The following is a 27,918-nucleotide window of genomic DNA, read 5'->3' as shown; positions in this document are numbered from 1 at the left end:
GGACAACGCCAAACCACATTCTGCCCACATTACAAGCGCATGGTTGCGTAAGCAGAGAGTGCGGGTGCTAGCTCTGCTGCCAAAATAAAGCAATGAAGGCCCTGTATATTTACGCAGCTGAAGGAATGCATAATGGATGAATGGGGGAAAATTCCACTTGCTAAACTTAACCAACTGGTGTCTTCACTGGTGTCTGGTGTGTTGCAGTCATCAGATTTGAAATGAGTGTATATTTAAAAAAAAAAAAAATTAATTCACCAAGTAAAACATCAAATAATGTGTTAATAATGTTTTCAGTATAATACAGGGTGAAATTAATTTTCAAATGACTTTTTGTTTGTTTTTTTGCATTTTCTATACTGTCCTATAAATACAACTATTTGGGTTGTATTTGTGCTAACGAAGAATTGTTTAAATTTGTCCCAAAAGGTCATTGTTCAGAATATTATTCTAAAATAATTTGAACTTTTTAATTAGTTTGCATCCCTGTAGGTTGTTTAAGCACTAAGCCACACCAGTAGGTGGCAGTAGAGCACCAAGGTTCACAGAGGTTTCCTCCAGGAAAAAAAAAAACATGGAGAAATACATATAGACAAATTTAACATGATAACACAAGCACAAGCTGAAAGGTTAGAACACTTGCAGTGTTAGTTAGTGGTATTCCACATGTTATAAGCCCAAAAGTCTGCCGCATCTGCAATGCTTCAAGTTACACACAACTGTCCAACACTGTGCAAATATAAAATAAAGCAATGTGTTCAACCTGGCGTTTGGGTAGAAAAAAAATAATCATGCATTTTAGAGAGTTAGAGTATTTTTCAGGACATATACAGCACCACGACAGTGTAATGACAAACCTTTATCTATGGTAATAACGGTTTTGCTTTTACATTACAGTTTACATTACATTAGATTTTACGCTTTCCTCATCAGCAGCTGTACAGGGATGATTAGTCTGAGACAAACATTTCAAGATTGTGACAAATAAAATTCATGTGTAGTGCATGGCAAGTTTTAACTGATCCCTGCTGCAGGCTGGAAACTGTATGAGGGGCTTTCCCCTCTTTCACTTTCTGTTTGTCCGTGTTTTGTGTGTGTGTGTGTGATATTCTCAGTGTGTTTTTAAATTTAACCTCGCACTGATAAACAGTGTTTTCTTTTCAGGATTTCACAAAGATTACCACAAAAGGAGAGCAAAATGGTGAACTGTGGCCTGTTGACAAACCAGAATGCTCCAGGTAAGATTTTGTGTATAGAGAAAAGAAGAAAAGAAAGAAAGCTGTACTGTACATGTCTTGCTTTTGATACCTTGAGCTGCTGTACAACAAGATTGCAAACTAAAATAATCACAAGGTCCTGCATGGAAACACAAAATCTCTGTTTCTAGGATTGTTATTCTAGTTACAATAAGAGGAAGCTACACATTTACTATATGATGGTGAAAATATTATATGTCTGGAGCATGAATTCAAAGTAAAATTTCTGTCTTTCTATCTGCCCGGAACTCTGTAGCATGGTCACCTCAGGTGTTTGTTAGTTCAGCCTAAATAACCGCCACATCAGTTTGACCTCACTCAGCCAAACAAACAAACAAAATTCTCAGAAAGGAAGATTATTATTTCTGTTCATGCAATAACCATAAGAAAATACAGATCTCTTTTACTCACTCCAAATTAAATAGTACAACCAAAATAGAAGAGTTCCCACAGCTCATATCATGGAAAAGAATAATCTGATAAACAGAACAATTCACCAATATGCAAAACAATAAGGAAATAATCAACAGTTTATAAGGGAACCATTGTACACACAAAAAGGCAGTAAACAAAACAGTTACACCCAAATTAAATTATTCACCAAAACAAAAAAGTTGTTCATTTTAATGGCAGTACTCCAGTGGAGATTATTTGTTACTGTTTAGGCATACGGGAGTTCATGAAACTTGAAAGCATGGGAAACTCAGATTTTATGATTCACACTACATTATACTTTTCTTATTAAAGACAACTATTTTGAAAATAATCAAGGGTTTTTTGTTTAAAAAAGAAAAAATTAAAATTCAATAACTTTTTGACTGTATGAGGTACACATGAAAACGACAGTCTTTCAGGAACAAATGTTTCTCTTTTGCACTATTTGCAGTATTAATGACAATTCTGTATTAATTTGAAAGAATGATGAGTTTACAATCATTTTGATTATCAGCATCATACACATGAGTCTTTGTCTCATCACCTGAGATAAAAGTCCCTTTCACCTCATCACTGATTCATTCAAACAGTTCTTCTCTGTTGGCTAAATCACTTTTGTTAATCTCTTTTATATGGCCATTTGGACATTTTAAAATTTGTTGTCTCTACAGAGTGTATAAGCACTCTTCTCTCTCTTCTCTGAATTAATTCTATTTCGCCACAGTGTATAACTATGCAAAAGCCTGATCAAATCACAAGCAAGTCATACTTAGTTATCAAGGTTTTAGATGGCTTTAGGCAGACTCACTGAGTTTTTTTTTTTAACAAAAGGTATGTGATCCAGCACTGGGTAAGTTAGTTTTCATTTAAAGTAAAATAAGTGACAACAACCACCTATTTCCTCCATTGTGTTTGGACTCTACATTTTCAGTGTGGTATGACAAGGGCATTAAACAAGTTAGAAATCTGTATGCCGATGGTGTCTTTGATAGCTTTGCCAATCTGTCATCTACTTACGACCTCCCTGTGACGCATCTCTTTCGTTATTTTCAAATTCCGAATTTCGTTTCTAGATGTTTTCCTAATTTCCCCTCTGCGCCTCCTGAACAGGCTTGGGAAAGCTTGTTTTCAAACAATCCACATCAGAGAGGAATGATTTCTAGGATTTATGATTTTATTCTGGCGCTAGGTGGTGAGGCGAGCACCAAAATTAAGAATGCATGGGAAACGGAGTTAGGAGTACAGATAAGTGAAGAGTGTTGGGAACATGCTATAGGGAGGGTACAGTCCTCTACAGTCATATAGGGAGGGTGCACAAGTACACTTCTTGTGCTCGTCTTGGACTTATCCAGTTCAAAGTTTTACACAGAGTCCATCTGTCCAAGTCGAGACTTTCTGTAATATATCCGGACGTAGAGGACAGGTGTGATGAATGCCATGGCTCTCCCTGTCATCTTGGCCATATGTTTTTCTTCTGCCCTGATCTCCATGGTTTTTGGACTGGTTTCTTTACTGTCATGTCCACTATTCTCAGGGTAGATTTAAAACCTTGCCCATTGATTGCTGTATTTGGGATTCCTGATGCCTCAGTTCCATTGAGCACAATACAAAAGGATGTTATCGCTTTCACATCCCTTATAGCAAGACGTTCCCTACTGTTGCACTGGAAGTCTGCTAAATATCCATCCATCTCCCAGTGGCTAAAGGATGTGATTTTTTAAAAAAAAAAACTCGAGAAAATAAGGTATACAATGAGGGGTTGTACTGACAAGTATTTTTTTTAATAAATGGCAACCCTTTATTGCATATATTGTTTTTCGATGTTTGTACTTTTTAATTTTGTTTTCCTTTGTTAGTATAAAAAGAAAAAACTGTGAATGATCGTTGCTGTGTGTCAGTCGGTTTGTTTTTCTTCTCAATATAACTTTATTGGAAAAAAAAAAGATGATGGTAAAGTGTCATTAGCAAACAGGAAATAAACACATAAAAGCTAAGAATGAACAGATGATTCTGCAGCAATAAATAAATAAAAAATAAAGTAAAATAAGTAAAAATCAGTAAAATTTCTAATTTCTCAAAGATATCAAAAAAAGGTCATTATTAGAGATGCATGTCATGTATCGAGGTTGAGGCAGAAGCAATCGCAGATATAATAACAGTTTATTTTACAAACGTACAACAAAACAAAGACACGAAGACAACTTGGCATAACACCGTGTCATGAAAGAAAACACCGTGACATAGAAGACATAAGTCTAAGACAACGAAAGACAGAGAAACATTACAGACAATGGCTATATATACACACACAAGAGTGCTCATTAACAGAAACGTGAATCAGGTGCAGGTGGTCATGTGACATGTAGTGCAGTGCAGTGGGTGATGGGAACTGGAGTCCAGAGTTTTCTGATACATGACAGAATCCCCCCAAGGGCGCTACTCCCGGAGCGTCCAAAATTACACGCCCTCCCCCTGGTGGTCCTGGCCCCCTGCGCAAAATGTCCCCAGCAAAACCAGGAGGCTGAGCGGCTTCCACAATGGAGCAGGGAGGCAGAGGGACGTCCTTGGCGGATCACGAAAGTGGAGCGATGTCCTCGGAGGAGCAGGTAAGCGGAGCGACGTCTGCGTGGCAGAAGAGTGGGACAACTTCCTCCGCAGGACAGGAGAGGGAAGCAATGTTCTCCGCAAGGCCATAGAGGGGAGCGAGGATCTCTGCGAGGCCAGGGAGAGGAGCAAGGTTCTCCGTGAGGCCCAAGGGAGGAACGATGCTCTCTGCGGAGCATGAGGGGGGAACGATGTCCTAGGAGCAGGTAGGGGGAGTGACATTCTGCACGCAGCCAGGAAGAGGAACAACGTCTTCAGTGGGACATGGAGGCAGAGCGACATCCTCAGGGAAGCAGGATGGCAGAGAGACGACATCAGCCAAGCAGGAAGGCAGAGTGATGACCTCAGCCGAGCCGGAGGGCAGAGCGACGTCCACAGCCGAGCAGGAAGGCAGAGCGACATCCTCGGCGGTGCAGGAAAACAGAACGACGTCCTCAGCTGAACAGGAAGGCAGAGCGACGTCCTCAGCTGAACAGGAAGGCAGAGCGGCATTGAGCGCGAGGTTGTTGAACAGAGGGGAATTCTTGAGTCCGGCAGGAGATGGAGCAATGTCCTCAGATGAGCGGGTAGGCTGAACGAGATCCATAATAGGGGAGGGAGGGTGGGAGATGGTATTAGCCCCGAACACAAACTCCCCCTCTTGTTGGTGTGGCATCCTGATGCCCCAGTTGTCCATCCGGGCAATCTGCTGCTTCTGATTGTAGGTCTTTCGTTCTGTCACGTATCGAGGTTGAGGCAGAAGCAATCGCAGATATAATAACAGTTTATTTTACAAACGTACAACAAAACAAAGACACGAAGACAACTTGGCATAACACCGTGGCATGAAACAAAACACTGTGACATAGAAGACATCAGTCTAAGACAACGAAAGACAGAGAAACAGTGCAGACAATGGCTACATATACACACAAGAGTGCTCATTAACAGAAACGTGAATCAGGTGCCGGTGGTCATGTGACTTGTAGTGCAGTGCAGTGCAGTGGCTGATGGGAACTGGAGTCCAGAGTTTCCTGATACATGACGATGCACTGATACTAAATTTCTCAGCCGATACCGATGACCGATTATTCAGAGTGATATTGGCCGATACCGATAACCGATAGTTCTGCCTTTTAAGCCTTCTTTTAAATGAATAATAATTAATTCCACAATTCTGAAAGAAATGCAAATAAAAACTTTATTCTCTCCAAGTTGTTTCACAGTAACTGGTCTCATAAACAGAAAACACATTATTCTAATTAACATTAACACATGAACTAAATTCTGAAGATTAAAGTAAGATTTCTTAATTTATTGAGTGTTATTAATTCATATTAACATTGACTGAATTTTAAAAACCTCCTGTTAGTCTCACATTCACTCACCACAAACAAAGGCATTTCTACTTCATCACTGAACATCAAACTTGTAATATATAATTTCAACTTTTTTATATATTAACATTAATTGGATATGACATATACTACTCTACAAATATATTTTTCTGTGAATTTTATGTATTTTTTTGTCAACTCATCATGCTTTAAAGCAGCTCGGGCAGCGCGGCAAAAAAAAAAAAATAGACTCAACGCTGAAACTCCCGCTTCACTGCTGCTCACGTCCGGTGTAAAATTTTATCAGTGCAGAGATTACAGAGATTACAAACTGCAGTTTTATCGACATTCCACACAAGAGACATCTTCTTTACACAAAGCACGAAATCGATGTGTTTTCCCGCCCTCTTTTGATAGACAGGATATAATCAGCCCTGATCATGAATGTTTTTAAACTATCGGCCGATAGCGTAGAAAAATTGCCTTTATCGGCTGATACATCGTTGCATCTCTAGTCATTTTAAAGACATAATATTTTAAGACCTTTTATTTTTAAAATCTATTGTAATCTATTTTAAGGATATTTAAGGATCCAAGGCAACAATTACTGTGTGCCCCTTTTTCATATTAACACATGCTGTGAAAAATCTTTTAGGAAAAGCATCAAATGAGATGTAAAGTTTAATTCCTGCAATATTTGTGTTCTCTACACACTCTTCTCAGCATGTTATGGCTTCTGTATGTTTCCTGCTCAGTTCCACTGAAGCACATCGAGGTGGATCTGCAGGTTCAGGGGCATGTAGCGACGGTGACCTCCATCCTGCAGTATATAAATGAGGAAGCGCACCCGCTGGAGGCTGTGTTTGTCTTCCCCATGCCTTCAGGAGCTGCTCTCTGCCATTTCAGCACCAAGATTGCAGACCAGGAGATAGTGGCTGAGGTGCAGGAGAAACAGGAGGTGAAAATGATAAACTAATGATCTTACCTGCAGTATTCTGTAGACTAGTTAACAGAAATGTCAGTGCAGCATGGAATGTAGATTGTAGGTAATCCACATGTCTCACACTGAGAGGGAATGTATCATTAACACATGTATTTTGTCTGTGTGTCAGGCGCGGGAGCAGTACGATGATGCAGTGAGTTCAGGTCAACAGGCCTTTCTGCTGGAGGAGAGTGAGGAGTCCGTGGACGTGTTCAAGATGAGTGTAGGCTCTCTGCCACCAGGCCAGAGCGCTGCCGTCACCTTCATCTATATCACTGAGCTGAGTGTACAGGCTGACCATTCACTGCAATTCTGCCTGCCTGCAGTGCTCAACCCCCGTTACACACCAGCCGGTACTAAACACACACATCCACCACCACACACCTTACTGTCACATACTAAACATACATTATTAGACGTGTCACTTTACTGTCACATACTCATTTCAATTTAAGGAATTACTCTGATCAAACATACACTTAGCTTAATGGGTAATCTTATTGGTAAATGAATCCTATAATCTGTGTTCCATTTTATTTTCAGGTTCAGGTGGTGGTATAGTGTCAGAGATAACATCAAGTTCCTCTGGTATTCCCTACTCTCTCTCTTTTATTGCACACGTGAGTTCTCCAAACCCCATCACTAAAGTGGAGTCCAAATGTCCTCTAGAGCCCCTGATGTTCCTCAACACAGACCACACAAAGGCAAAGGTGTGTGTGTGGGGGGTTGTGAATGTGACTTATCTAGAGCTGTGAAGTTTATGTAACTTGCCAGTAGGTGTGTAACGATTAACTGCATCAGATTGATGAATTCATGAATTTTTGCGGATTCAAAATTGGATCATTTAAATCAATCCAGGCATTTATCACTCCACATTTCAGATCATTGCTTTGTATCCTTCACACTGACCCACCTTTGACCTCCTTTGCCGTCTATCTTCCAAACCAAGGAAGTCTTCCCGCTCTGCTCCTTGGATGTCAGATGTGTTATGCAGCAGTTGGAGATATAAGGGCAAGCTGGAGGCATCTGATCTATTCACGCTTCCCAACATCTTTCCCTCACTCAATCCTACACCTCCTCATTCACCCTCCTTCCCTGTCTGCTGATGACTTTGCCACCATCTTTATTAGAAGATCGGTAAAATCTGACAGTCTTTTCCCCCTACCCCGATTCCTACACTACGTGTTCAGTCTTCCTCTCCTTTTCCTTTAACCCATTTTATCCACTTTCTAGATATCACTCGGATTATTATATCCAGCAATCGTACCCAAGATATCCTCCCTTCATCATTAATACTTCCATCATTAACGACTCCATAACATCTGCATTCAAGAAAGCAAGGATTATTCCCATGCTGAAGAATCCACTCTAGAGAACCCAGAATGACCTCCATTCTAACCATTCTTGCTTCAAAGTGGGACACTCCACAGACACTGCTCTTTTGGCTATTACTGCGAAGTTTCATGCTATCAAACTGTTATTAGTCCTCATCCTCCTAAAATCACAAAACTCTTTTGTGCATCTTCATAAGTCTTGGAATCTGTTGCACAGCATAGTGATGCTTTGTCGTATGAGGTGATATTGAAGAGATTCACATATGCTCCATGCAGACTTTCCACAGGTACCCCACATGGCTTAGTGCTGGGTTCCGATCTTTTCCCTCTTTTATACCCACACTCTCAATGAGGCCATATCCTCACATGGGTTTTCATACCACTGCTATGCTGATGACACTCAACTCATCCTCTCCTTTCCTCACTCAAACATTCATGTTTCTGCATGGACTCCAGCATCCCAGCAAGTCCAAGCTGCTGTACATCCCTGAAGATGCATTCCCATATCAAGATCTTGTGATCTCCCTGGACAAATCTCAGATCTTTCCATCTGTCACTGCACACAACCTTGGGGTAGTCCTGCACAACCAACTATTCTTTTCACATCACACGGCTAAACTGGCTTGGTCATGCATGCTTCACCTTTATAACATCAAGAGAATCTTGATGCCACCATGACTTTTCCCAGAGCTGGCTGAGTATCCAAACTCATGTTGTATATAAAACAGACATGAAATAACTGGGTTAGAAGGGTTTTGGTCAGAGAGGTGATCAAGAACCCATTAGGCACTCTAACAGAGCCTCAGAAGTCCTCCATAGAGATTGGAGAACCTCTCAGAAATGCTCCATCAATCAGGCCTTTATGGTAGAGTGGCTACATGGAAGTCACTCCTGAGTAAAAGACAAAAGGAGTAAAGGACAAAAGGGAGCATGAGAAAAACATTCTGTCCTGATGAGATGAAAATTGAGCTACAAGCCCTATATCCGGGGGGGGGACAGTTCCGGCTCATAAGCTGGCTAATACCATTCCTATGGTTAAATATGATGGTGTCAGAATCAAGTTATGGGGGTACATCTCAGCAGTAGTTATGGGGAGAATTGAGGGAAGGATGAGCGTCTGCAGAGAGACCTGAAGATGGCAGTTCAGAGGGGCTCCCCATCTAATCTGATTGAGCTTGAGAGGATTACCCAAAAAGAATGGCAGAAACTGTCCAAATCCAAAAATTCAAAACTATAATTGCTGCCCACTGTGTTTTTGCAAAGTACTGAACACCTGAATACTTAACTAAATGAGAGAATTCAGTTTTTCCGAATTTAAAAATCGTGTTTTTGCTTTGTCATTATGGACTATTGTGTATAGATTAATGGGTGTAAAAGTACAGTTCACCCATTAATCTACACAATTTACTCTGGGAACTTTCTGGCTATTTTACATTTTTTATCTAATGTGACTGCGTAAGCAAGCCAACTGTTTCAAAGCAGTGACGTCTTTCCCAGATCAAGAAACTGGCTATATCATTTAATCAGCAAGCTTTCTGAAAAAGCAAAACAACAACAAAACCCTTCTGTTCTCTCAAAAATGTTCTCTCTGCTCAATTTTGGGATCTGTATTCATTTAGGATGCATCTATTCATTATGAATAATATATTTGTATTTGGGTTCAGGTTGTCTTCGGATGATTTGTTGTTCCTTGAACTTTCACCTGCACATTATTGAACAAATTAAATAATGTTCAAGGTCTTGCTTAATAATTTTGTCCCTGAGAACATTAGGAAGCTCCTTTACCTTTACCATGAGTGATACTTATTGAAATCTGACTAAAAAATGGCAAAGTAATTTATAATGACACAAGGGGCAGTTTTCATGAGCGTGAAGTGGATATAAGTGTTTCAGTGTTTTTGAAATGTGAAGTGGATATATGCACTGGAAGTACTATATTTTAAATAACATTCAAAATTGTCCAAATACTTATTTCAGGACTCACATCCTTCTTGTTGTTATGGCAACATTTAACACTGGCAGTAAACACAGCCTCTTATCTGCATATAACTTTTAATAGGATTCTACGTAAGCAGAGATATTTTTTCTATGAATACTGAGTATACTGTGTGTGTGTGTGTGTGTTTAGGTAAGTCTTTGTGCAGGTCATATGTTTGATCGAGATGTCGAGCTGTATCTATATTATCAGAATCCCCATCAGCTCACTGCTATAGTGGAGGCTGGATCTTCCTCAGCACAGCCAGGTACAATTTCACAAATCTCTTTACTAAATTATGGTAAAAGAAAGGGAAAAAACCCTGAACTGCATACTATTTATGGTTTTCAGAGAAGTTTGAGAACCTTTGGAAAATTACTATTAATAAAACAAAAACAAAAGCTAAGCTAATTTTGGTTGGTCATGTCTTCTTTTCTTGCTTTCCTTTCATTACCTTTCTGTTTATTTTTTTTATCCTGTTAGGGACTCTCCTGGGAGACCCTGTGGTCATGGTCAGTTTCTATCCAGAGTTTCCTGAGTCAGTGATGTCCTCCATGTCGTCGTGTGGTGAGTTTGTGTTTGTTATGGACAGATCTGGCAGTATGAGTTGCAGCATGCATAATGGACGAGGTGCACAAAAACGCATCGAGTGTGCCAGGGTAAGACTAAACACTTAACTGTTCTGTAGATATTTTTTCTCTTTTCATCATAACAAAAATATATATATAATATACACATACATACATATATACACACATACATACATACATATATATACTGACTATGTGAATAATGATGTGTTTAGGACACTCTGCTCCTGCTGCTGAAGAGTCTCCCCATGGACTGTTACTTCAACATCTATGGATTTGGCTCTCACTATGAATCTTTTTTCCCGTGAGTAACCCTCACATGAACCAGTAAATATGGAGTATTGCTGTCACTCAGTTCATTAATCAGACACAAGCATGGATGAAATGAGATGAAACGATACAGGTCTGGGTGGAAGCAGCAACTAGCATTGCTGCTTCACAGGTCCAGATTTTGAACTCGGGTTACTGTCTGTGTGGCTTTTCTGTGCATGTTCTCCTCGTGTCAGCTTGGGTTTCCTTTGGGATGTCTGGTTTCTTTCGACCTCCCAAATAAATTGGCTAAGATAAATTGCCTAGGTATATGTTGATCTACACTGCACTAGTGTCCCATCCAGGGTGTGTCCCTGCCTCATAGCCACTATTCCCGGGATAGGCTTGTGGCCCTGACCAGGATAAAGTGGTTACTGAAAGCGAATGAGTGAGAGTGATGCAGAGATGGTTAGATGTGCTGTGTCAGTTTTTTTGTTTGCTGTGTGTTTCCCTGGCTTTAGGAAAAGTGTGCAGTACAGTCAGGACACTATGGAGCAGGCCGTGAAGAAGGTAAAGGAGATACAAGCAGACATGGGGGGCACGGAGATTCTGCGACCTCTGAAAAACATATATAAACAGCCTTGTATCCCCAACCACCCAAGACAGGTAACATTATTCTACATCCAAACCTGCACTGATTTATCAGTGACAAATGGAACTTTTTTTTAATTGACCTGTTTAGCATTTCCTGATTTATATTGCTAGTCAAGGCCAGTAGCTCACCAGTACGCCATATTATCTCTCTCAAAGTCCCACCCTTCACAGTATTTTATCGCCATACCATCACTGATGATTTAAACCACAACAACTATTGCAATTTAGTAATGAATGTAAATGGACAAAGAAACAAAGAGTTCCTGACTCTTTTTAAACCTGAAGTAGCCATAAAACCATGAAATTTGCATCAAAGAGCTCATTTGCTGACCCTACTAACACTACATTTTACATTTTAACACTATGTTAAAGATCCCTACCTGGGGAAACGAGGACACAGGAAGCAGCTTTCATTTATTTACTTTCACTTTCTATTACTTGTTTATCAGTGGTGCAGTTTAATTGTATGTCGTGAACACACACAGGCCCACACAGAGCCCTCTTCTTTCCAGCGCTCTCTCTCTCTCTCTCTCTCTCTCTCTCTGCTTTCTCTCCTCTTTTATCATCGCCACCACTCACTGCAACACTGAACATTCATTAATTGAATTCTCCACAGGTGTGCATTCCTTACCACTCACCTTCTCCGACCCTCGCCTCCATTCATAAACTGGTGCTGGAGCATGCATACCCCCACTTCCATACACCATTAAACAGAAGGTTTCTAAAATATTGGACCTATATTTAAGCTGCCCTGTTATTGTTGTCATAATTTCATTCAACACAAAATCAAATCAAATCTTTTTCACTTTAGTTTTGGAAAGATCATATAAACGGCTGCCATGGACACTCCACCTTTGATGCGCCCTGTGTAGGGTTCATAACTGACTACAGAATCTATAGAAAATGCTAGAGGTTTGGCTTTGACACAGGCCAGCTTGACTAGACAATGAAGTATCATACAGTGTCAACACACAATTCTGGGGAGAGTTGTAAAAGTACATGTTGCAAAATACTTTTTTCATCTTTGTGGATATTTTTTCCCCTGGATGTTTTCCAATGTCTTCTCTCTCTTTTCAGCTGTTCATATTTACAGATGGTGAAGTAGGAAACACCAGAGATGTTCTTCACAGTGTGAAGGGCAATGCTAATTTCCACAGGCATGTGGTATTTAAAGCTTAAACATTCATGATGTACATAATTTAATTATTGAGTAAAACTAAGTAACTAAAAGGATAAATATTTTTAACTGTTTATTTTCTACAATAACGGCTTACAGGGACTTGTACGGCAGACACTCTTTATTCAAGCCTAACAATAAATGTATTTTAAAAGTGAAACGGTTTGTTAATTTACAAATAAATAGTGTAACAATTGCTATGGTAAATCTTTTTGTAAGCAGAAAGTTTAACATTTATGACAGGAGAGTCTGGTAGTGCGATGTAACAGTCAGAGGTAAAGCTTTAGCTTGTAGTTTTCCACTGTGTTGCTTTTTTATTATTAAATTTAAGAGAGAGAAAGAAGATTATAGGAAAATTATTTATTTTTAAAAATCATTACTTATTTAAGAGCATGCCTCACGCTGTTTACTTATTACTTAGTGTGTTTCAGTTTTCTTCTGATAAATTTCTATATCTAGAAGGCTCATAAAGGATTTATAATCCTTTCCTTTGTTTAAACAGATGCTTCTCTTTTGGGATTGGTGAAGGTGCAAGTTCGGCACTCATAACAGGATTGGCTGAGAACAGCTCTGGCCACGCCCAGTTCATCACAGGAAATGAACGCATGCAGGCCAAAGTAAGACCGGGTTCTTCAAACAGCAACAAAGAAACAAATAGAACTAATAGGAACTTGTACTACAATCTAATGGTGTCAAATAATTAATCACTTCTCACTTTAGTAGTCACAATTTAATTTTAATTATTCGATGTTTGTAATTTATGGTCATTTACAGTACACTCTAAAAAAATCAAAACACTGGCTTAAAAACAACCCAGATTGGGTTATTTTTAGCCCAACGTCTTGGTAAATATAGGATAGAACACATTTTGTGCTAAACTAAACTAACTAACTAACTCATTTTAACCCAGTGAATGGGTTGTTTTTCATTTTTACAAAAACGCTGGGTTAAATTTATTTCAAAAATGAGTTAATATTTTCAGGGTTATTTTTACCTTTTGAAGATGTAAAATCTACCACATTATAAATGAATATGCCAACATGGTATCTCCTTTATTTATATACAAGAAGGTGTTCAGAAATGTGATGCTAGAGCTGTTAAAGTGGTGTTTATATATAGTCTGAAGTAAATGACTCAAATGAATCATATATTTAAGATGAAAACTTCAGATTTTGATCAAAGGAGACGTTTCAAACCTCCCAAAAACTGAGTAACTAACTTACAATCCAGTGAGCATTACAAACAAGTAATCCAAAGCTAATGAAGATAGCGGTGCATTTAGTGTCATGTAAACTGGACAGGTATCAATACATTTTTGCTTTTTCTAGTGTACAGTAATGGTTTCATGGATAAATATCTTGATACGAATCTTGTTTCTCCAAATAAATCTAACAGTCTGTCTGTGTGAAAACTGCTACCTCCACCTGAGGCGAATTCAAACAGAGTTAATTTGACCCAAGGAGCTGGGCTGAGGCGTCAGGGTCGGGGAGGGGTGCGTTGATTCAACTGTCAGTGAAAATGACCCAGCAGTTAACCCAGCAGTTGGGTTACACAACACTACCCAAAAACTACACAAGACTGAGAAAATAACCCAATTAAATGACCCAAAAGGCTCAACCCAGTGTTTGGGTAGAAAAAAACAACCAAGCATTTTTTTTTTTTAGAGTGTATGTACAGATAATTATGCCTGTTTTCTGTCTCTCACTTTTCCACTGACAAACAGAAGTCGGATTTATTGAGAAATATTTCTACATTTTCACACTTATTATTGAACATTCGTTGTCTTTAATTCCCAATGCTAGGTAATGCAGTCTCTTCGCTATGCTTTGCAACCAGCAGTGACTGATATCACTGAGGATTGGACTGGTTTGTCTTTCACCCGTCTGAGCCCCCCGATTAATTCACTTTTCCATGGTCAAAGAGCACTGATTTATGCCCAGTTGAAAGGAGCGGTGAGAGCTTTTTCACACTGTTTTACAGGAAACTTTTTTTCTTCCAGATTCTGAATCTGAATGTACTGTTTGGAAACACTTTTGCATGCATTCCCTTATTTCTATATTTTAGTCCAATTATTTATGCACATTTCATAATGGAAAAAGTACAACATGAGTGAGAGAAAATTCAGCTCAAACATTTATTTAAATTGCAAGTCCCGTACAAGGAAATGACTGGACCTACTCATAATCACATAGCCTCTTTCTCTGTCCCTAGGAATGTCAGAAACCAGATGCTAAGGGGAAAATATCAGTACAGTACCACCTAGGAGACCAAGAGGTCTCAAACATTGTCCACTTCTCCCTGAAGCCTGCTGAGAATAGCGGGTAACTGCCACAAATAGTACAAGCAACCAGTATCTCATCTTATTAAGATGTGACTTATGATGTGTGTGTAATCAGGTAATAACCCCTGGCTGGGTGGCTTTAGGGGTCATACTAGCTTACTCAGCTTACAGTATTCAAATATTAGTAAAAGCTACTATATCTGATAGTATCCATGGATTGTACCAAAGTCCCTGACAGTTTAGTGGGATAAGCTTAAGCAGCTAGAAATTTATGAAGGATTTGGTTCATGGGGTCATTCAGGTTATTTCAAAATGAAATATTATATTTACTCGAGACATGTGGACGTGTGGTCTTAACTTGTTAGATCTTGCTGAACTACTCCAAGATAACTGAGAACTATGAAAACAGAAGCATCTCAAATGATGGAAGACACGTGGTCAAGATTATAGTATAGCGCAAATAATTAATTTCAATATGACAGAATAGCAGTTAGAGTAATCTGCTTAATTGTTACTCATTCAGCTTTGGGTGTGTTTGTGCAGACTGGCCATCCACAGGCTGGGCGCTCGCTCTCTGATCCGCTCTCTGGAAAGGGACGAGCAGGATGATGGAGCTGATAAAGAGGCTCTGAAGGCCAGAGTGGTGGAACTGAGTAAGCAGTCTGGAGTGAGCAGCTCTCACACAGCCTTCATAGCTGTCCATAAGGGCAGTAGACAAGCTGTGAAAGGACCACTGGTGAAGAGGAGAATTCCTACACCTAGTCAGTATTCTTTTCACTGAGTCCTTTTTACTCAAACGTTCAACTAATTTTATGAGGATTATTGTGATTAACATTCATGGTTTTAGTACATTTAAGCATAAACACACCATATAGAGCACATAAGTAATCTAACCTCCTGTTTTTGTTTATATATGTTTAGTGATGATGGCACGTTCACGGCGCTGTAACCGTAAGTCACTGAACACAGGAGTTTGTAAATACTTATGGGACCATGACACTAATATTATATTATATTTCCTTCATTAATAAGTTGGGAATTTGAGGGTACAATTTGACAATGATTAATAATATAAATGGTTCATTAAATTAATTACAGTAATAAATGTTATTGTCAGTTTTAATGTTTTGCTATTATCCTCTGTTTATAACTCGAGAAAAAATAGCTGTTATTATACAGTTACACTTATCACTGCTCAATACAAACAGATGTAACCATGTAGAAACTGTCTATGTCTCAAAGTAAAATGATAACTATGACATGAGCATGCAGCCTGTCATTCATACTGTTGATATGGTCATTGTACATATGCAGTAATGTACAATAAATTGAAATTAAAATTTCAAAAAAAGAATTTCTACAGGAAGCTCAAAGCTGGTTTGCAGTATAAAATAATCTAACTTCCTTGTTTGATTCTGTTCAGGCATAATGGCTGCGCCTATGCCACTGACACTTTGATTTAGTTCCTAAATGCAATCTGCAAATTCGAGTTCCATAATACAATACTTGAACATGCTTTTACAAACAAATCTTCAAATAAGATTATTACAATTACTGAAGTTTTCTGTATGTATACATTATTCAAAAAACACATCATCTAACATGGTGTTTTTGTCTGCCAATCATGTGGCAGCAGCACAATACATGAAATCATACAGCTGCATTTAAAAAGCTTCTGTTGATTTTCACACTAAACGTCAGAATGAGGAAAATGTGTCTCAATGACTTTGACCGTGGCGTGGTTGTTGGTGCCAGTTGTGCTGCTTTGAGTATTTCAGGAACTGCTGACCTCCTGAGATTTTCACACAAAACAGTATTTTAAATTTACACAGAATGTTGCGAAAAGCAAAAAAAAAACCCATCCTGTGAGTGACAGTTCATACTTTGGTGATTAGGGAGAATGTCCAGACTGGTTCAAGTTGATAAGAATACTACTGTATCTAAAATAAATACTTGTTACAACCATGGTGCACAGAAAACTATCTCAAAATACATGTCAAACCTTTAGATGGATGGACTACAACAGCAGAAGACCACACAAAGTTTCACTCCTGTCAGCAAGAACAGGAAATTGAGGCTACAGTGGGCACAGGCTCACTAAAACTGGAGAGAGAACGATTGGAAATATGTCACCTGGTCTTTTTCCAATCTCACCAACACTGTACACACACACACAGAGAGAGAGAATGAGAATTCATGGTTTTAGTGCTTTTATGCATAAATGGCATACAGCACCAATAAAGTATCTAACCTCCTGTTTTTGTCTGTATAGGTATAGCGGCCAGTGGGGGACCATCTGTAAGGACATGTATCCGTAAGTAAATAAACACTGGAGTTTGTTAATACTTATATTAATCATTATTTTAAAACTGCTTCCTCAAATTCATGACACTAATTGTATTGCATATCCTTGTATGTTGGAAAGCCACTGTCTATGTCTCAGAGTAAAATAAAATATATATGTCATGTCATTCTTTTCATTGTTTAGTCATGAAAAATATGTAAACATGTATAATAATTTTTTTAAAAAAAGTGCTACAGGAAGCTGAAGCTGGTTTGCTGTACTTCCACTGAGCTCATTGAGAATCTAACCTCCTCCATCCATACCTGCATACCTCTTCTAAATATTTACTAACATATTTTCTTTTTTCTTTTAAAAACCCTTGCCTAAAATGTGGTGGAATTCGGCATGTAGCAGACCTGGGTAAGTGTACATAACTGTTTGTGCTCTGACATTATGTGTAAGTTAAATGTTTGTACTGTTTCAATACTTGTTTATAATTGGAAATACAGAATGTACATTTTTATAATAAATTAAAAACTTAACAAAAAAAATTCTACATGAAGCTCGTAGCTGGTTTGCTGTACTTTCACTGAGCTCATTGAGAATATAACCTCCTTGTTTGATTCTGTTTAGTTCCTAAATACAAACATGAGTTTCAAAATACTTGAAAATATTTCTACACAAACAAATCTTCAAATAAGATTATTACAAAAATGAAGCTTTTCTGTATATGTACATTATAAAAAGCAAATGAATCATTTAACATCCTGTTTTTGTTTACCTCTGTATAGAGAAGAGTCAGGTGGCTGCACCAACGAGTCTTTCTAGTTTCTGTAAGTGAATGCTAGACTAAATACTTCTTAAAAATCATTGTGTACTTCCTTTCATCTGTAATATGCACCTACTGTTGGGGCTTTAAAAGAAGTCAGTAACATTCCAACTATTTATTAATTTAAAGAAAAATAATACATAATTTCAACATAAATGTAAACATACAGTATCTCTGTAATAATTTACATTAAGTTTTCATGAGCTGACATAAACACATTAATTAACCTGAGAAACACTAATCTTTAGCCTTACACCACAACAATCATTAACAAAATAACTTATGGATTGATTTGTCTAAAATAATAAATCAAATAAGCCAAACAGTCAACACCTACATTAATTCAATTAAATAAAATTATACTTGTATAGCACTTTTAACAATGGACATTGTCACAAAGCAGCTTTGTGTCAATATCACTAATTAACTGTTCTTCAAACCACCAATGAGAAAAATGAATCCCATATGACAAATATGAACCAACATCTTCATTTTTAAGTTATTAAGTGCCAAAATTCAGAATCAAGGCTTAATACTAAATTTTAACTTCAATTTATCAACATTTAGGAACATGCACTAATGTAACTTTTGCTAATTGGTGTGGATTGGAGACATGGATTGAATAAACATTAATTAATGGACATGTACTTCATTAACATTTAAATAATTTTAATTAAAAAGTCAATTAACTTACTTGGTTAAACTAAATGTATTAATGCTGAAGTTTATAATTTCTCAGTATTAACCATTGCAATAATATTAACTAATGTAGTAATTAATGTTAGTTAAGGGAACTTTAATGTTTTATCCATATCTGCATACCTGTTCTAAATATTTACTAACATATTTTCTTTTTCTTTTCAAAAACTTTGTCTAAAATGTGGTGGAATTCGGCATGTAGTAAGCAAGGGTAAGTGTACATAACTGATTATGCTCTGACATTATGTGTAAGTTAAATGTTTGTACTGTTTCAATACTTGTTTATAATTGGAAATACAGTATATCATTTTTTTTATACCACAATGCTCAAATCTGATTGGTTAGAAGGTGTGCATTATTTTTCTATAACAGCACGGGTAGTTCTAGCTATAACATGAGCGATAGGTTTAATGCACTGGTTCTAATAGTAATTGTTACTATAGTAACAGCTTTTATGCTGGGACTTGTACAGCGGATGCTCCACATAATCTAAGACTAATAATAAATGGATTTAAAAACAGGTTGTTTAACAAAATTATAATCCTTGATGTGATGGAGATTTTTGTTATGAGACATTTATTTAACATTTATGGAAGGTGTCTGTTGTAAGCACTCTCAGTCTCTCATTTCTTGGTAAAATGGCAGGAACTAACTTGTCTCTTGGATGTGCCACAATGTAAAATCTAACTATAAACCATTCAAATGTGCAATGTGTCATTCTTTAATAAATTAAATGTTGTAAGTCTGCACTTTGAGCTCATATTCATATTAAATTTAAACTCTAATACAGATGCATCTCAAAAAAGTTTAATACCGTGGAAAGGTTCATTTTAATCCGTAATTTAATTCAACAAGTGGAACTTTCATACATTCTAGGTTCATTACACATAAAGTGAAATATTTCAAGCCTTTCTTTGTTTTAATCTTGAAGACTACAGCTTACAGCTCATGGAAATCAAAAATCCAGTATCTCAAAATATTAGAATAAAGAATTTATAATACAGAAATGTGGACCTGATGAAAATTATGTTAATTTATGCACTCAATACTTGGTCAGGGCTCCTGTTGATTTTCACACTAAGCATCAGAATGACAAAAATGTGTCTCAGTGACTTTGACCGTGGCATGGCTGTTGGTGCCAGTTGTGCTGCTTTGAGTATTTCAGAATCTGCTGTTCTCCTGAGATTTTCACACAAAACAGTATTTTAAATTTACACAGAATGTTGCGAAAAACAAACAAAAAACCCCATCCTGTGAGTGACGGTTCATACTTTGTTGATTAGGGAGAATGTCCAGACTGGTTCAAGTTGATAAGAATACTACTGTATCTAAAATAAACACTTGTTACCACCATGGTGCACAGAAAAGCATCTCAAAATACGTAACAAGTCAAACCTTTAGATGGATGGACTACAGTAGTAGACGACCAAATGAGGTTCCACTCCTGTCAGCCAAGAACAGGAAATTGAGGCTACAGTGGGCACAGGCTCACCAAAACTGGACAGAGGAAGATTGGAAATACAACCCCAATTCCAAAAAAGTTGGGAAGCTGTGTAAAATGTAAATAAAAAAACGAATGCAATGATTTGCCAATCTCATAAACTCATATGTTATTTACAATAGAACATGGAAAACATAGCAAATGTTTAAACTGAGCAAATGTACCGTCTTAAGGAAAAAATAAGGTAATTTTAATTTTGATAACTGCAACACATCTCATATGTCACCTGGTCTTTTTTCCAATCTCACCATAACTGTACACACACAGTGAGTGAGTGAGTGAGTGATGAATAACATCATCTTGCTTTTAGTGTTTTATGCATAAACAGCATACAACGCCGATAAAGTATCTAACCTCCTGTTTTTGCCTGTATAGGGATGAGCAAGATTGCACGTATAAAGACATGTATCCGTAAGTAACTGAACACAGGAGTTTGTTAGTACTTATATTATTCATCATTGTAAAACTGTACCCTCAAATTTAAAACATACAAGGATATGCAATACAGCTAGTTTCATGAATGACAATTAGTCATGAGACTAATTGTATTGCATATCCTTGTATGTTGGAAAGCCACTGTCTAGGTCTCAGAGTAAAATAAAATAAATGATATGTCATTCTTTTCATTGTTTAGTCATGAAAAATATGCAATCATGTATAATAAATTAAAAACTTAATTAAAAAAAAGTGCTACAGGAAGCTCATAGCTGGTTTGCTGTACTTTCACTGAGCTCATTGAGAATATAACCTCCTCCATCCATACCTGTGTACCTTTTCTAAATATTTATTAACATATTTTCTTGTTTCTTTTAAAAAAAAACTTTCTCTAAAATGTGGTGGAATTCGGCATGTAGCAAACAAGGGTAAGTGTACATAACTGTTTGTGCTCTGACATTATGTGTAAGTTAAATGTTTGTAATGTTTCAATATTTGTTTCTAATTGGAAATACAGTATGTATATATTTTATGCCACAGCACTGCTGAATGCTCAAATGTGATTGGTTAGAACATGTGCATTACTTTTATATAAAAGCACGGGTAGTTCTGGCTATAACATGAACGATAGGTTTATATTTTAATGGACTGGTTTGAATAGTAATTGTTACTATAGTAACAGCTTTTGTGCTGGGACTTGTACAGTGGATGCTCCACATAGTCTAAGACTAAGAATAAATGGATTCAAAAACAGGTTGTTTAATAAAATTATAATCCTTGATGTGGTGGAGATTAGTTATCAGACATTTATTTAACACTTATGGAAGGAGTCTGTTGTAAGCACTCTCAACCTCTCATTTCTTGGTAAAATGGCAGGAACTAACTTGTCTCTTGGATGTGCCACAATGTAAAATCTAACTATAAACCATTCAAATGTGCAATGTGTCATTCTTTAATAAATTAAAAGTTGTAATTCTGCACTTTGAGCTCATATTCATATTAAATTTAAACTCTAATACAGGTGCATCTCAAAAAAGTTTAATATTGTGGAAAGGTTCATTTTTATCCGTAATTTAATTCAAAAAGTGGAACTTTTATATATTCTAGGTTCATTACACATAAAGTGAAATATTTCAAGCCTTTTTTGTTTTAATGTTGATTATTATGGCTTACAGCTCACGGAAACCAAAAATCCAGCATCTCAAAATATTAAAATAAAGAATTTATAATACAGAAATGTCAACCTGAGAAGAGCTCTAATCAGATCATTATCTCAAAACACCTGCAAAGGTTTCCTGATCCTTTAATCTCTCAGTCTGGTCCAGTACATACAACCACAATGACGGGGAAGATAAAAGTAAATTTTGCATTTCATTTGGAAATCAAGGTCCCAGAGTCTGGAGGAAGAGTGGAGAGGCACAGAATCCAAGTTGCTTGAAGTCCAGTGTGAAGTTTCCACAGTCAGTGATGATTTGCGGTGCCATGTCATCTGCTGGTGTTGGTCCACTGTGTTTTCTCAAGTCGAGAGACAGCGAGATGCAGCGAGATGCAACGTCTACAAGGAGATTTTAAAGAACTTCATGCTTCTCTTTATGTGTAATGAATCTAGAATATATGAAATTTCCACTTTTTTTAATTAAATTACGGAAAAATTTTTACTTTTCCACAATATTCTAATTTTTTTAAAATTTTTTTTTTAGATGCACCTGTATGCTGTGGTAGACAGCTAATATAACAAAAACTGTTTTCTATGTTTAAACATTTATCAATCTCACTGTATATATACATTCACTAACCAATTTATTACAAACACCTGTACATCTGCTCATTCATGCAAATTATCCAATCAGCCAATCACGTGGCAGCAGCACAATGCATGAAATCATACAGATGCATTTAAAGAGCTTCTGTTACTTTTCACACTAAACATCAGAATGAGGAAAATGTGTCTCAATGACATTGACCGTGGCATGGTTGTTGGTGCCAGTTGTGCTGCTTTGTTGCTATGTTGCAAAGATAAACAAAAACCATCCTGTGAGTGACAGTTCATACTTTATTGATTAGGGAGAATGTCCAGACTGGTTCAAGTTGACAAGAATACTACTGTATCTAAAATAAACAGATCTCAAAATACATAAGTCAAACCTTTAGATGGATGGACTACAACAGCAGAACATGAGGTTCCACTCATGTCAGCAAGAACAGGAAATTGAGGCTACAGTGGGCACAGGCTCACCCAAACTGGACAGAGGAAGATTGGAAATATGTCAAGTAGTCTTTTTCCAATCTCACCAACACTGTACACACACAGAGAGAGAGAGAATTCATGGTTTTACTGCTTTTATGAAAGCATCATCATGGTTTTAGAGCTTTTATTCATAAACAGCAAACAGCTCCAATAAAGTATCTACCCTCCTGTTTTGCCTGCATAGGTATAGTGGCGAGCAAGAGACCACTTGCAAGGATGTGTACCCGTAAGTAACTGAACACAGGAGTTTGTTAATACTTATATTAATCATTATTTTAAAACTGTACCCTCAAATTTATGAGACTAATTGTATTGCATATCCTTGTATGTTGGAAAGCCACTGTCTATGTCTCAGTGTAAAATAAAAGATATGATATGTCATGCTTTTCATTGTTTAGTCATGAAAAATATGCAAACATGTATAATAAATTAAAAACTTAATAAAAAAAAGTGCTACAGGAAGCTCGTAGCTGGTTTGCTGTACTTTCACTGAGCTCATTGAGAATATAAACTCCTCCATCCATACCTGCGTACCTCTTCTAAATATTTACTAACATATTTTCTTTTTCTTTTAAAAAACCTTGTCTAAAATGTGGAGGAATTCGGCATGTAGCAGACCTGGGTAAGTGTACATAACTGTTTGTGCTCTGACATTATGTGTAAGTTAAATGTTTGTACTGTTTCAATACTTGTTTATAATTGGAAATACAGAATGTACATTTTTCATAATAAATTAAAAACTTAACAAAAAAAATTCTACATGAAGCTCGTAGCTGGTTTGCTGTACTTTCACTGAGCTCATTGAGAATATTACCTCCTTGTTTGATTCTGTTTAGTTCCTAAATACAAACACGAGTTTCAAAATACTTGAAAATATTTCTACACAAACAAATCTTCAAATAAGATTATTACAAAAATGAAGCTTTTCTGTATATGTACATTATAAAAAGCACATGAATCATTTAACATCCTGTTTTTGTTTGCCTCTGTATAGAGACGAGTCAGGTGGCTGCACCAATGAGTCTTCCTAGTTTCTGTAAGTGAATGCTAGACTAAATACTTCTTAAAAATCATTGTGTACTTCCTTTCATCTGTAATATGCACCTACTGTTGGGGCTTTAAAAGAGGTCTCCAGTATTTTTTATTCAGATGTTGGACTACCAAAGCAATAATTTATGATATAATATGGTGTTTGATCGAGATCGAGAGGCCTGGAATTGTTTACTTATCAAATGATAAAGGCTTATTTAAATTACTTTTGTAGAGTACATGCTCAGAGCCAGTAACTTTCCAACTGTATTGATTTAAAAAAATATATAATTACTTGTTCAACATAAATGTAAATATACAGTATCTCTGTAATGATTTACATTAAGTTTTCCTTAGCTGACATCAACACATTAATTAACCTGTTAATGCCAAAATTCAGAATCAAGGCTTAATACTAAATTTGAATGTCAATTTATCAACATTTAGGAACATGCAATAATGTAACTTTTACCAATTGGTGTGGATTGGAGACATGGATTGAATAAACATTAGTCAATGGACATTATACTTCATTAACATTTAAATAATTTAATTAAAAGAGTCAATTAACTTACTTGGTTAAACTAAATGTATTAATGCTGAAGTTCCACTCCTGTCAGCCAAGAACAGGAAATTGAGGCTACAGTGGGCACAGGCTCACCGAAACTGGACAGAGGAAGATTGGAAATACAACCCCAATTCCCAAAAAGTTGGGACGCTGTGTAAAATGTAAATAAAAACACAATGCAATGATTTGCAAATTGTTTTGCAGATTGGTGAACTTCTGCCCATCTTCACTTCTGAGAGACTCTGCCTCTCCAAGATACTATTTTTATAGCCAATTGAATTGATTATTGAATATACACTATATGGCCAAAAATATGTGGACACCTGACTATCACACCCAAATGTATTCCTCCTCCAAACTGTAGCCACAAAGTCGGAAACACACAGTTCTTTAAAATGCCTTTGTATGCTGCAACATTAAGATTTCCCATCGCTGGAGCTAAGGGGCCTGTGCACAAAGCGAGGCCCATAAAAACATAATTTGCCAAGATTGGAGTGGAAAAACTCTGGTATCCTGCTCAGAATGTCATAGACAGGACTGTATCATTAAACTAATAATTCATTAAAAATATTATCTGCAATGTGTCCACTTGGGTAGTGGAAAATTATTTAAGTGATACTTGAAAAATACTTGGAGTTAATGAAGTGCTACAGTGTAAATGCTTAACTCAATTCTCATATGCTTGTGGTAAAACAATTTTCATTGCTTTAGGTTATGAAGATATTGACATTATCCCAGGTAATGTTCAGACATTATAATGGATTTTTATATATATATATATATATATATATATATATATATATATATATATATTTTTTTTTTTTTTTTTTGTGGTTTAATGAACTTCTCATTTTTAATACAAGTTACTGATGAAATTTAAACTAAATTACTAATTAGTAAGATCTACATATGTTTGTACATCTATATTTACATCTCTGTAGAAATTTCTGAGTCTCCAAAGGACCCGTTGTTGCAACTCGTCTCCCTCCAGAAGGCTTTGGGTTGCTGGGAAATGGAGTCCGTGCTGGCACAGGTGTTCGGGAGGACAGAAAAAGAGCTGCTCGAGCAGATTCCTGCACAGGTTAATACACACTAAATATGTCTATATAACATGTGTGACCCCGATGCAATTTTACCCAAAAAGCCTAAATTATTACTATTTTTTAAAAATCTAATACTTAGGAATGTAACTCAGAGTCTTATAGAGCTCTCAAAATGTAACTTGTAGAATATGGTACTTGTAGAAATGGTACTTTAATAATTTAATAACAAATAATTTGTTACAAGGGGCTTACAGAGGCAGAGTAAGGATCCATATGCATGAAGTTTATTGACAAGAAAATCAGTCTGAGTCATTACCAAAAGATCATTCAAGAGATAAACAAATCCAAGACAATATCCAAAATGTGGTCAAAGAAGAGTGGAGGGTTAAAATACCAGATATCAGGGGGGAAGAAACATCAAGGCAAAAGGCCTAGGCAAATGCAAAAACAAGACAAGGCAAATAGACAAAATAAACATGGCTCAATGTAATCACACAGATAACCGACAAACCATAAAGCTTCAACAATAGACAAGTTCATGTGGTTTTTAAGGGAGCACGGTGGATTAGTGGTTAGCATGTTTGCCTCACACCTCCAGGGTCGGGGGTTCGATTCCCATCGAATTCCCATCGTGGCCCTGCGTGTGCGAGTTTTGCGGGGGTTTTCTCTGGGTATTCCGGCTTCCTCCCCCAGTCCAAAGACATGCATGGTAGGCTGATTGGCATGTCCAAAGTGTCTGTAGGGACCGTGTGTATGTGATTGTGCCCTGCGATGGATTGGCACCCTGTCCAGAGTGTACCCCGCCTTGTGCCCGATGCTTCCTGGGATAGGCTCCAGGTTCCCCGTGACCCTGAAAAGGATAAGCGGTATAGAAGATGGATGGATGGATTTTTAAATAGTCCAAATGAGTAGTGTAACTGAAGAAGCGGTTAAAAATTCAGGGAAGGGTGCCCTCTGGCAGTCTGGAGGGGAAGTGTCCAGGTTGGATGTTCCATAAATGCTTTTCAGTAGTCTGACACCAACCTGTTACTCATACACCTAGCACTTTTGTTAAATATTTTTGTTTCTTTTTAACCCTACTGTATATTTTAAGGCATATACACATAAGACAATGTACATAAGTAGTCTTATGTAGAAATACACTTACGTAGAAATACACTTATGTAGAAATACACATATAATAATATAGTCCTCGGACTGCCATATGGCCTTGAACAAGGCCCCAAAGCCTCAACTGCTCTAGTTATACTCTTGTATTCTGCATTAATTACTTTAAGTAAAAGCATCTAGTAAGTATAGGAGTGATAGTTTAAGATCATTCTTATATATAGTTGAATTTATCCATCATTGGTATGTACAGTATGTAAGTTTCCTGTTTGGTTTTGTGTGCAGGTGAAGCCAGATGTCTGGGCTACACTTCTGGCTCTGATTTGGTTACATGGCTTTAAGATCGATGTACAGGTTGAGTGGCAGTTTTTGGCCATGAAAGCAGTGGCATGGATCCGCACTCAGAAAGGTAAACTCTACATTTCTGCAATCAGTCAGTGAACTCTAGAATGAAACATATTAAACAACACAACTGACTTTTTCCTGCTCAGAAAATTCTTGATTAAGCAGTTTTCTGATTTAAAAGAATGCCTAATAAGCACATTACCAAGTTTAACACTAATATTTTTACATTGTCTTGGTGATGATGATGAGAATGATGATGATTGTGTGCGTGTGTTTCAGTGGTCAACCAGTCAGAGTGTGTACGGATAGGTAATGCTCTACTGGGCTGTCAGGTTAAAGAAGATGCTCTTGGGCTCTGAAGACTTCACCCTCTTACAACATCCACACAAAAACCTTGGCATAATTTCTCTTTTACTTATTTTTACTTATATTAGCATGCCTTTACATATAAGATGATGTTGTCAGTGGAATTACTTGCATGGCCATAAAATACTGGAAACTTGACTATCCTGTAGGGATAAAGTAAAACTTTGCACACATTTGGTTGTCAAGTGCAAAGAGTTAAATTAAAATAGAAAAAAGTGACATTTTATTTGTTTGTAAAATCTTTTCTTGAGTTCAGGTTTTATTTTAACATGCATTTAATTGTGTGTAGTATGTAGTGTTTGGCCCAAAAATCCAACAAGGTCAGTGAGTCACAGGCTTAATCCAGTTGTTGCTTGCTAAGGATTAAAGTTTTTAATAAAAGTTCATAACAACAAAAGCAATAATTGTTGTTGTTTTAGTGGCTACATTAAGAATATTAATAAACTGTTCATAGCATAATAGATCTAAATAACAAATATAGCAGCAAGCAGCCATTATCAGGGTTCAAGCCGTTTAGGACCCTTAAAGATGTTAAAAGATATTAATTAACATTGTGCAATCTTATAACATGCTGTATGAGTGTATATATATATATATATATATATATATAT

General features: G+C 36.9%; 2 protein-coding genes across 3 annotated transcripts; both read left to right on the top strand.

The window, feature by feature from the left end:
* The first annotated feature begins 658 nt into the window (after nucleotides 1–658).
* LOC128618232 (von Willebrand factor A domain-containing protein 5A-like) lies at nucleotides 659–20,399 on the top strand. Of its 2 annotated transcripts, none has more exons than XM_053641757.1 (15): nucleotides 659–1,238; nucleotides 6,367–6,569; nucleotides 6,724–6,946; nucleotides 7,137–7,303; nucleotides 10,056–10,170; nucleotides 10,386–10,561; nucleotides 10,708–10,796; nucleotides 11,263–11,407; nucleotides 12,473–12,552; nucleotides 13,075–13,189; nucleotides 14,375–14,524; nucleotides 14,784–14,893; nucleotides 15,397–15,614; nucleotides 15,775–15,804; nucleotides 16,862–20,399. In XM_053641757.1, the coding sequence occupies exons 1-15, from the start codon at nucleotides 1,199–1,201 to the stop codon at nucleotides 17,041–17,043; spliced, it is 2,043 nt and encodes a 680-aa protein (XP_053497732.1). In that variant the 5' UTR covers nucleotides 659–1,198; the 3' UTR covers nucleotides 17,044–20,399. The 2 variants fall into 2 exon arrangements, with proteins under 2 accessions (XP_053497732.1, XP_053497733.1); XM_053641758.1 differs by having other exon boundaries at nucleotides 662–1,238; nucleotides 17,126–20,398.
* Nucleotides 20,400–20,455: 56 nt separating this feature from the next.
* On the top strand, nucleotides 20,456–27,846 carry LOC128618233 (von Willebrand factor A domain-containing protein 5A-like). Its single transcript, XM_053641759.1, has 8 exons — nucleotides 20,456–21,029; nucleotides 23,034–23,075; nucleotides 23,448–23,471; nucleotides 23,844–23,885; nucleotides 25,158–25,184; nucleotides 25,388–25,527; nucleotides 26,882–27,005; nucleotides 27,221–27,846. The coding sequence occupies exons 2-8, from the start codon at nucleotides 23,066–23,068 to the stop codon at nucleotides 27,298–27,300; spliced, it is 447 nt and encodes a 148-aa protein (XP_053497734.1). The 5' UTR covers nucleotides 20,456–21,029; nucleotides 23,034–23,065; the 3' UTR covers nucleotides 27,301–27,846.
* The last annotated feature ends 72 nt before the right edge of the window (nucleotides 27,847–27,918 follow it).

This window comes from Ictalurus furcatus, chromosome 14 (genome assembly GCF_023375685.1).
Source record: "Ictalurus furcatus strain D&B chromosome 14, Billie_1.0, whole genome shotgun sequence".
Taxonomy (NCBI): domain Eukaryota; kingdom Metazoa; phylum Chordata; class Actinopteri; order Siluriformes; family Ictaluridae; genus Ictalurus; species Ictalurus furcatus.
The sequence above is the reverse complement of the archived record's forward strand: the minus strand, read 5'-3'. Positions and strand labels throughout refer to the sequence as shown.

Excerpts from the sequence above, each read along its gene's own strand:
- LOC128618232 (XM_053641757.1), top strand. The coding sequence starts at position 1,199 with ATGGTGAACTGTGGCCTGTTGACAAACCAGAATGCTCCAG. Across the intron at positions 1,239-6,366 it reads GACAAACCAGAATGCTCCAG|TTCCACTGAAGCACATCGAG; the intron begins GTAAGATTTTGT and ends TTTCCTGCTCAG. Across the intron at positions 15,805-16,861 it reads ACGTTCACGGCGCTGTAACC|ATGGATGGACTACAACAGCA; the intron begins GTAAGTCACTGA and ends TCAAACCTTTAG.
- LOC128618233 (XM_053641759.1), top strand. Across the intron at positions 23,472-23,843 it reads TCGGCATGTAGCAGACCTGG|AGACGAGTCAGGTGGCTGCA; the intron begins GTAAGTGTACAT and ends GCCTCTGTATAG. Across the intron at positions 23,886-25,157 it reads AATGAGTCTTCCTAGTTTCT|GTTATGAAGATATTGACATT; the intron begins GTAAGTGAATGC and ends TCATTGCTTTAG.